This window comes from Vombatus ursinus, unplaced genomic scaffold (assembly GCF_900497805.2).
Source record: "Vombatus ursinus unplaced genomic scaffold, bare-nosed wombat genome assembly UNPS02005286.1, whole genome shotgun sequence".
Taxonomy (NCBI): Eukaryota; Metazoa; Chordata; class Mammalia; order Diprotodontia; family Vombatidae; genus Vombatus; species Vombatus ursinus.
Genome location: NW_020945064.1, coordinates 16,173,496 through 16,182,367, shown reverse-complemented (window position 1 = coordinate 16,182,367; position 8,872 = coordinate 16,173,496). Strand labels below are relative to the sequence as shown.

At 50.0% G+C, this 8,872-nt stretch overlaps 1 protein-coding gene across 1 annotated transcript; it reads left to right on the top strand.

The window, feature by feature from the left end:
* Nucleotides 1-3,860: 3,860 nt before the first annotated feature.
* On the top strand, nucleotides 3,861-6,323 carry CUNH16orf86 (chromosome unknown C16orf86 homolog). The gene is made up of 5 exons (XM_027847650.1): nucleotides 3,861-3,965; nucleotides 4,277-4,482; nucleotides 5,132-5,334; nucleotides 5,539-5,715; nucleotides 5,979-6,323. The coding sequence occupies exons 1-5, from the start codon at nucleotides 3,861-3,863 to the stop codon at nucleotides 6,131-6,133; spliced, it is 846 nt and encodes a 281-aa protein (XP_027703451.1). The 3' UTR covers nucleotides 6,134-6,323.
* Nucleotides 6,324-8,872: the final 2,549 nt, after the last annotated feature.

The window sequence follows — 8,872 nt, the reverse complement described above, 5'->3', positions numbered from 1 at the left end:
CATGTACTAGCTGTCCAAGCTGGATTGGTCTAAAGAGTTGGACAAAGAGCAGCCTTTGCTGACCTGGGTTCTGAATGAAACTGGGGCATGACATGATACATGACTCTAGCTCCCGCCCCACCTTTCAGAAATGTTCTGCTCTCTGATGATTTTTTGCATTTTTTTTGCATTGATAGGCAGTCAACTTTTCTGTGGCTGCATGGTAAAGCTGCCCAATCTCCAAACCTCCTCCTACTTATTTGGAGCCCCTAGGGAGCCATCCCAAACCAATTGCTTCCACTTAGGTCATGGAAGGAATTAAAGGAGGGTCATTCGTGTATGACCCTTCTCCAGGTCAGGAAAGCAAAGGTGAAAGGTATCAGGAATTTGGGCTGGCGTCCCAGCCTTCTCACAGTTCTAGCTCTCCAGCCAACCTAGACTTGAATTTCCAATTGGCTGCTCTGGCCCCCATCCTTCTTAATTCTAGTGCTTTCCTTTTCTTAATTATTCCCAATTTATCCTATATATGATTTGTACATATTTATTTGCATGCTGTTCCCCCCTCCCCCTTTAAATTATGAGCTTCTAGAAAGCAGGGGCTCTTTGACCCGCCTTTGTATCCCCAGCCCTTAGCACACTGCCTGGCACACACCAGGCAGTTAAGAAATATTTGTTTGGGGGCAGCTAGGTGGTACAGTGGATAGAACACCAGCCCTGGAGTCAGGAGGATCTGAGTTCATATCTGGTCTCAGACACTTACTAGCTAGCTGTGTGACCCTGATCAAGTCACTTAACCCCCACTGCCTCCAAAATTAAAAAAAAAGAAATATTTATTAACTGACTGATTGTCTGATCCAGCTCCCCTTCTAATGCTCCCAGTTGTTGAAGACAGTGCTTCAGGTTCTAGGAGCTGGGTGCTCCTCAACCATCTACCTCCAATTTCTCCAATTCTTCCTGAGAGGCAACTCTCCATGAGACTCTGAGAAGTCTCTTTTGACACAGCGCTGTGGTCCCAACATCAACTGCTGTGAAACCTATGGCAGGCAACAGCAGGCTTCAGGTGGGAAGCGTCCATACCTGAAATGATTAATCAGTAAGCATTCATTAAGTACCTACCAAGTATCAGGTACTGTGTTAAGCAGTAGGGATACAAAAAGAAGCAAAAGACAGTCCCTGCCCTCACAAAATTTACAATCTAATTGGGTGGAGGGGGGAGAACAACATGCAAACATATATAGAAAGCAAACCATATAGAGGATAAACAGGAATTAACAAAGGGAAGGGAGGAAGTTGGGTAAGGCTTCCAGTAGAAGATGAGATTTTAGATGGGACTTAAAGTAAGCTGAAGAGAGGATTCTAGGCATGGGGCACAGCCAGAGAGAATGCCTAGAGCCAAGAGATGGAATGAGTAGTTCATGGAACAGCCAGAGGGCCAGTGTCCCTGAATCAAAGAAATGATGAGGAAGGATGTTTGAGTCCCAAGGGCTTGATGCAGTACCCCAACCTGCTGCTTTGTCAATGCTCTCTCCTTTCTCCTGACTTCCATAACACTCCCCTTCCCCAACCTTCTGCCTCCCCAAAAGTGTAAACTTCCCTGGAACTCTGAAAGGTGGAAAAATCTCCACCATCAGAGACAGGAGAATGGGGACCATTCTCAGCAGCACTGTCAGTCTCTCATCTACCATCCCCCGAAAATGACCCTCCCTTTGGGCCCCGGGTTAAATTATAACTGGAGAACAGATAAGGGATTCTGGTGGGAGCACCCTGGCTTAGGACCCAGTTAAAAAGGCAGAAAAGGAAACAGGTCCCTCCCTGTCTTGAAGGAGTTTACAACTCTTTTTTTTCTTCTTTATGGCAGCAAGTACATAGAAAATTAAATACTAAATAGCAGTAGAGTGAAAGTAATTTCCAGAGGGAGAGGAAAGAAGCAGGTTAGGTTTCTTGTAAGCAGTGGTGTTGGGACAGAGCTTTGAAGGAAGCTGGGCCTTCCTCAGCAGCATGAGGAAAGGAGGACATTTTGGACGAGAAGGATCAGCCATGCTGGCTGGCGGTACAGCAGCACCAGAGGGGCAAGTGCCCCAATCACAGTTTTCACCAAGGTCCCCTGGTTCTTCTTTCACTTCACCACCAAGCCTTCCAAAGCCCACCTGAAAGGCTGTTTCCTCCAGGCAGCTTCCCTAAACTCCATCTAGAAACCAAGGCCCTCCCTCCAGTAAAGGCTTTGTTCCTACCTCTGGTGCATTTACTCATGATAGCTTTTGTGTTATGGTTATTAGTGTACAAAGTCAAGTCAACTAGCACTTAGTAAGCTTGTGTCAGGCTCGGGGCTAAGCTCTGGGCTTACAAAGAAAGGAAAAAGTCCCAACTCTCAAAGACCTCACAGTCTGATGGGGAGACAGTATGCAAACAACATTGTACAAACAAGATACACACCCGGTGACCTGGAGATTCTCTCAGAGGCATTGAGGGGGCTAAGGAAAGAGACTCATTTCAGCTGAGACTGGAGGAAAATCGGGGAGTTAGGAGGTGGAGATAAGGAGGGGAAGAATTCCAGTCATGGGAGGAGGGGCAGACAGTCAGTGAAAATTCCTGGAGTCAGGAGACGGAGTGTCCAGTGTGAAGACCAGCAAAGAGGCCAGTGTCAATGGATCTCAGAGTGCGTGGAGGGAGCTGAAGTGTAAGAAGACTAGGCACGTATAAAGGTGCTGAGTTCTGAAGGGCTTTAAAAGGTAAACAGTGGATTTCATATTTGATCCTGGAGGCAATAGGGAACCAGTTACTTTGTTAAGCAGGGGGCCTCAAAGGGTCAGACCTGCGATTTAGGAAAATCAATTTAAAAGCTAAGTGGAGGATGGGCTTGGCCTGTGAGGCAGAGAGACTGACCAGAAATCTGTTGGAGTAGTTCAGGTGTAAGTTGACCAGGGCCTGAAACAGGCTGGGAGCAGTCAGAGGAGAGAAGGGGGCAGTGGAGGAGAGATGTTACAAGGGTGAAATATCCAGAGGACTTGGCAGCTGGTTGAACATGGGGAGTGAGAGTGAGGCCTGGGGGACTGGGAGGATGGTGTCACCCTCCACAGTAAGAGGGAGCTTAGGAAGAGGGGAAGGTTGGTGCAGGAAGGAGGTGGAGTGGGGAATGAGTTCAGTTTGTGACGTTGAGTTTAAGGTTGACTGTGAGACATCTAGTTCCAGATGGCCAATAGGCTGGAGATGGGATACTGGAAGTCAACAGAAAGGTTAAGGCCGGATAAGTAGATTTGAGGGTCATAAGCATAGAGATGAGACTTGAATCTATGGTAAGTGACGAAGATCCAAGCCAAGTAGTATAGCTGTCTTTTCTGCTATTGCACCGGGGGTGCGGTGGCTAGAGCCCTCCACCTAGAGTGAGGAAGACCTAAATTCAAACCTGGCCTCAGCCTGTGAACCTAGACTAGTCACTTAGCTGCACCCATAAGACTGGGATTGTAGCACCTACCTCCCAGGGTTGTGAGAACAAAATGAGATGTTTGTAAAGGAGCTAGCTCTTAGGAGAGTGAAAGCTCCCTGAAGGCAAGGATAAATTAATTTCTTTTTTAAAATGTCAGCTGCCTGCCCCAGCAAAGACCTCAATACATGTTTGTTGGAGGAATAAATGAATTTGTTCATTATCTGACTGGAGGAGCCTGATGCTGAAGGGCAGTAGGCCCGGGGCTTTGGGCTGAAGGAACAGGTTCTCGTGGGTTTCTTTCCATCAGCATCCACAACGTCAATCAGATTGTCAATAACCCTAACAACCGGTCGATTTGAGTCCCCGCCCTAACACTCCCCTCATCCCGCGAGTGAAGGACGGGAGCACGGGTTGGGATTCCAAGAGAAGAGGACCTCCCTCTCCCTTCCCTGCAGTCATGGCCATGGCGGGGCTAGGGAGGCGACCGGGACACCAGGCAGGGTCAGCGCAGCTCGGAGTGGCCCCAGAGAGTCCGGGGGGCCCGGGCGCAGAGGTGACTGCGGTGGGTGAGGGTGGGAGTTCAGCGTCAAGGGCAGAGCAGGGGTAAGAGCGGAGGGAATGAGACTGGCTTGGGGGTCTCTGAGTGTGGGGGAGGGGACAGTCGGGGATCGCCTGTTGAGGCAGCTAAGGAGTAAGGGGGAGGAGAACGGGACCCCTTAGCAAGCAGCTTCGGGGCGGGAGACGGCCCCCGGGCCAGGGGAGAAGACTGGGTAGCCCGCCAGGACTCCTCAGTCCCAGTAACGGCCCGGGGCTGGCGACAGGATGAGGGGCTGATGGCCACCCGCCCCAGCCCGAGACCTCGGTGACCCGCAGGGGGAAGAGCGCCAGGCCGGGTCGGGACTGGAGCCCGAGCTGGAGCCAGAGCCGGAGCCGGAGCCGGAGCCAGAACCCGAGCCCGAGCCGGAGCTGGAGGAGGGGCTGGCGAAGGATGAGGAGCAGTTGGAGCCGCGGGGTCCCCGCCCCGCGCCACCGGTCCCGCCCCTGAGGGCCAGCCACGGGCTCAAGAAGAAGCCGGCCAAGTGAGGGGGGCGAGGGTCGGGGTCCCAGCAGGCCGTCCGAGGCTGCCCTGACTCCTCTACCGGCTGCTGGACTGGAGGAAAGAGCGAAACATCGCCTGCCTGCCACGTGGGGAGCCTGGCGGAGCCCCAGCTTCCCCAGGCTCTGGGCATTGCCCGGACGAGGGTCACTGGGCAGGAGCTGACCCTGCTAAGGAGGGCGGGGCAGGCATGAAGCCTGGGGGTGCGGGTGGGAGGGATTGGAAGTCGGGAAAGTTGTCACGGAGCCTTGGGAGTGGGATATGGGGTTAGAAGCAAAGAGGAGGAAGGGATTAGTGGGGAATGGTCAGTAAGGAGAAAGAAGGGAGAGTCAGGAGGATTTGGTTGGGAGCAAGCAAAGGAAAGGGTTGGTAGATTGTCATGTGACTGAATGTGGCCATAGAGTTCCCTATCCTGAGGCAAATGGGGCCTGAAGGGGGTGACAAGAGAGGAGGCAAAGGCAACCTTGGTCCCCCTTCCCTCTGTGGTTAAAGGAATTTCAAGGAAGAGAAGCTGGGCACAGGCCCAGCTGCACCCCTCCCCCTAACGCGGCCCCCAGGGGGTGGGGCTGGCATTTGCTGTGGGAGCCCTAAGGCCAGGTCTTGCTTCTCTCCTCTCCCCGTGTCCGTCCCAGGGTGGAGGCTGAGCTGCAGCTGCAGCATACTGATTTGAGAAGGCCGCCCTTGAGAAAGGAAGACTCTGACGGAGCGCAGGGAGAACCCTCCCCAACAGCCAAACAGCACAAGAAGGCCAAGAAACGCAAAAGCCTTGGGGTGCCGCCCCCTTTAGCCGCTACCGCTGTGGTCCCCGGCCCGGCGGAAGCCCTCGGGCTGGAGAGTGAGTGGCATTTGGTGGTGGGCGCAGAGCTTCTGTGGCCCGCACTCTCAGTGTCTGAGCTAGCGACGTTCCCTGAAGCCTTTGCTCGGGGTCTTCTCTCCAAGAACCCCAAGCCCCTTCTCTTGATTCCCCAAGGAGATGGGGGCAAGGGTCCACACAGGGTGCTATCTATGGCTCAGAGGCTGCACTTATGGTCACCTGCAGGGAAAGCTCAGCGCCTGAGACCATTATATCAGTACATCAACTACAGCAACCCTGAGCTGAACCAGGCTGGGGAGGGAGAAGCCGAGATCCAAGTGGAACTGGGCTTGGTCCCAGACGAGGCATCAGGAGGCCCAGAGGAGGCAGGAGCTGAGAGGCCACAGGCCTCACCCCTGGGAGGTCAGTGTTGCTCTGAGTCAAGCCATGACTGTGAGGCCAAGTTCTTCCCCTGCTGGACTCCGTGCTTCCGGCCTCACCGGGACTAAGCACAGGTCCATTTTCCCATTACCTTGATGACTGCGGGGGAATGGCCCTGACTATGGTCCTGGCCCCAGAGACAGAATTCCATTCTGTCCAGAGCTGGGGTTGGGGTCAGAGCCAAACCAAGAGCCTCTTCCACATGCACCCATTCCCTCCCTCTCTTGGGCTGGCTTCCTTTGCAGGGGAGGGAGGAGAGGCGCCTGTGCCCATTCTGAGCTTTACTCCGGGCAGCCAGCTGAAGGCCGAGGTGGACAAGTCGACTCAGGTGGATATTGACAAGATGCTGAGCGTGTGTGCAGCTCACCTTGTTCCCCCACTTTCCCCCCAGTATAAGTGACAGAACCTCAGCGGCCTGTCTGGCTCAGGCCAATGCTCACAACGGGCGCTCAATGCTCACAACGGGCGCTGCACAGGGTCACTTTGCTGAGAAACTTATTGGTCAGAAGGACCCAAGGGGCTTTATCATGTCTCTACCTAAATACCCTTAAGCCACTTTCTCCACTTGGTGGTATTACTGGATTATAGCCTTACTGGCAATAAACATTTTTTAGCATATTTTGACCTTTGGCATTATTACCTGTGGGATTGGCTTCACTGAGGAGAACCAGGGGAAACAGGGAGCTACCTGAGGGTTAAATCTTCTCCCTTTGGACACATTTTACAAAGAAAATTGAAGTTTAAGAGTAAAAGGAAGGCATTGTTTAGATCCTGGTTGTGTGTGCACAGAGCACCTTTGGATTTAATTATGATAGTTCACATTTCTATAGCACTTCAAGGGTTAGAAAGCACTTTCTTTCCAACACCTTTATAGGTAAGGTAAGTACTATGCTAATGTTAAAGCTGGGGAGTGCCTGATTTAAAAATCCAGGTTTTCCCGAGCCCAAGCTCAGCTTCATGTAAAAGTAGGAATCCTTGACTTCGGATTGGGAAACCTGGGCTTGCATTTTGCCTGGTATTTATTAGTGAGATCTTGAATGAGTCACTTAATTATGTTGGGCACTGGTTTCTTCATCTGTCAAAAGGAGATGATAATAATAGTACATACTTTCCAGGGTTGTGAAATCAAATGAGAATGTGGTTTGTCCACCTTAAGGTGCTTTGTAAATATGAGCTATTATTGTTGTTGTAATTGTTCTACCATATTGCTCCTGCTCTTTGGGGGTTAGGCCAGTCGGTGGCAAGAAGCTAGTTGTGTTTCCAGGAACTCTTTATACTAGGTGGTGGTTCCGCCCCCCACCCCCACCCCGGTACTATAGGATGAATCAGTTTGGATTCTCCAAGGAGAAGGGAGTCTGAAAAGTTGTCAGAGCAATATTCTTTTGTGATTTCGTCATGGGGAAATCCTAATATGGAATCTTCCACACTTTGTGGAGATTGGATACTTATCTATAATTGAAGAGTGTTGGACAGTTGTGTGGGGAACTGACAAGTTAATGAATACCTTGCACATGGTCACACAGCTAGTGTGTCAGAGTAAGGTCATGAACTTCTCAAGTCCAAGGCTGGCCTTCCATCCACTGTATGGCACAGAACAATATGATTGTGTTAATTAGGATTCCTGGTTGAGAAGACCTGCTCCTTCACTGAGCTCAAGAGGAAGGAAAGCACTGAACTTGGAATCTGGCCATGGGAATTTCCAAATTGAATTTGATAACTGGAAGGGACCTCATTGGCCATCTTGCCTAACCCATAAAGGAATGGAATGCCCTACAACAAATCTAACAAACTTCTAGCCTTTGCTTGAAGACCTCCAAGAAGTGGGGACCTACCACCTCTCCAGGCAGCCAATTTCACTGCTGGACAGCTCTAACTGGTAGGAAGTGTTGCTTTGTTTTTCTGATCTAAATCAATCACAAATTTCTCAACAGATAAATGACCAAATAGCCTCTTGACCACTTCCACCCACTGTATTATTCTGCTTCCACCTTCTGGGACCAAACAGAATAAGCCTAGTTCCTCTTCAGATATCTGAAGACAGCAGCCTTGTCTTCCTTACATCTTCCATTCTCAAGGTTAAAAACCCAGTTCCTTCAGTTAATTCTCTGAAGATGTGGCTCCTCTCTGGACACCATCCAGCTTATCAGTGTCATTTTACAACCACTAAGTCCAGAACTGCACACAATTCCAAGTAACTTGCCCTATTTAGACTTGTGAAGTAGATTTTTTTTTTGCACCTAAGTGTAAGATTTTCATTCCTCCCTATTGAATTTCATCTTAATAGATTTGACCAAATGTTCTGACCTATCAAGATTCTTTTGGATCCTGACACTGTCCTCCAACATTTTCTATCCCCCCCGACTTCATATTATCTGAAAATCTGGTAAGGCTTTATCCAAATAACCCTTTATCCATTCAGAAATTGATGAACAGCCAGGGACAAGAATACATCCTTGCAGTAGTCCTGCCGTGTTGACAATGAACCAATAACTGTTCTTTGAATCCAACTACTTCTGAATTCATCTGATTTTATTACCTGTCTCTCTAGGTCGCTACACCCAGGGTCAAGTCTCAGCTCTCCCCTTTACTAGCTGTGGAAACTTAAGCAAATTGCCTTACATCTCCAGTCCTCAGTCAGTCAGTTAATAAACATTAAGTACCTATTTCTTACCGGGCCAGTATTCTTGCCAAGAAAACCCCAAATGGGGTCACAAAGAGTCTGACATGACTGGAAAGACTGGACAACATCCAATGTACCATGCCCCATACTAAGTGCTGGAAATACAAAAAAAAAGCAAAAGACAGGCCCTGATCTCATGGAGCTTACAGTCTAATGTAGATAAAATGAAGGCAATTATGTACAAACAAACTATATACAGGATAAATCAAACAAAGCCACTAGCATTGAGGGAAATTGGAAAAGGCTTCCAGTAGAAAGTGGGATTGTAGCTGGGACTTGAAGGAAGCCAGGGAAGCCAGGAGGCAGAGATGAAGAGGGAGAGCATTCCAGGCATGAGGGCAGCCATGAAAACGCCATTGGGAGATGGAGTGTCTTGTGCAAAGAGCAACAAGGAGTCCAGTGTCACCGGATCTCAGGGTATGTGGAGGGGTGTAAGGTGTGAGAAGACAGGGAAGATGG

Excerpts from the sequence above, each read along its gene's own strand:
- CUNH16orf86 (XM_027847650.1), top strand. The coding sequence starts at position 3,861 with ATGGCCATGGCGGGGCTAGGGAGGCGACCGGGACACCAGGCAGGGTCA. Across the intron at positions 4,483-5,131 it reads CTCAAGAAGAAGCCGGCCAA|GGTGGAGGCTGAGCTGCAGC; the intron begins GTGAGGGGGGCG and ends TGTCCGTCCCAG. Across the intron at positions 5,716-5,978 it reads ACAGGCCTCACCCCTGGGAG|GGGAGGGAGGAGAGGCGCCT; the intron begins GTCAGTGTTGCT and ends CTTCCTTTGCAG.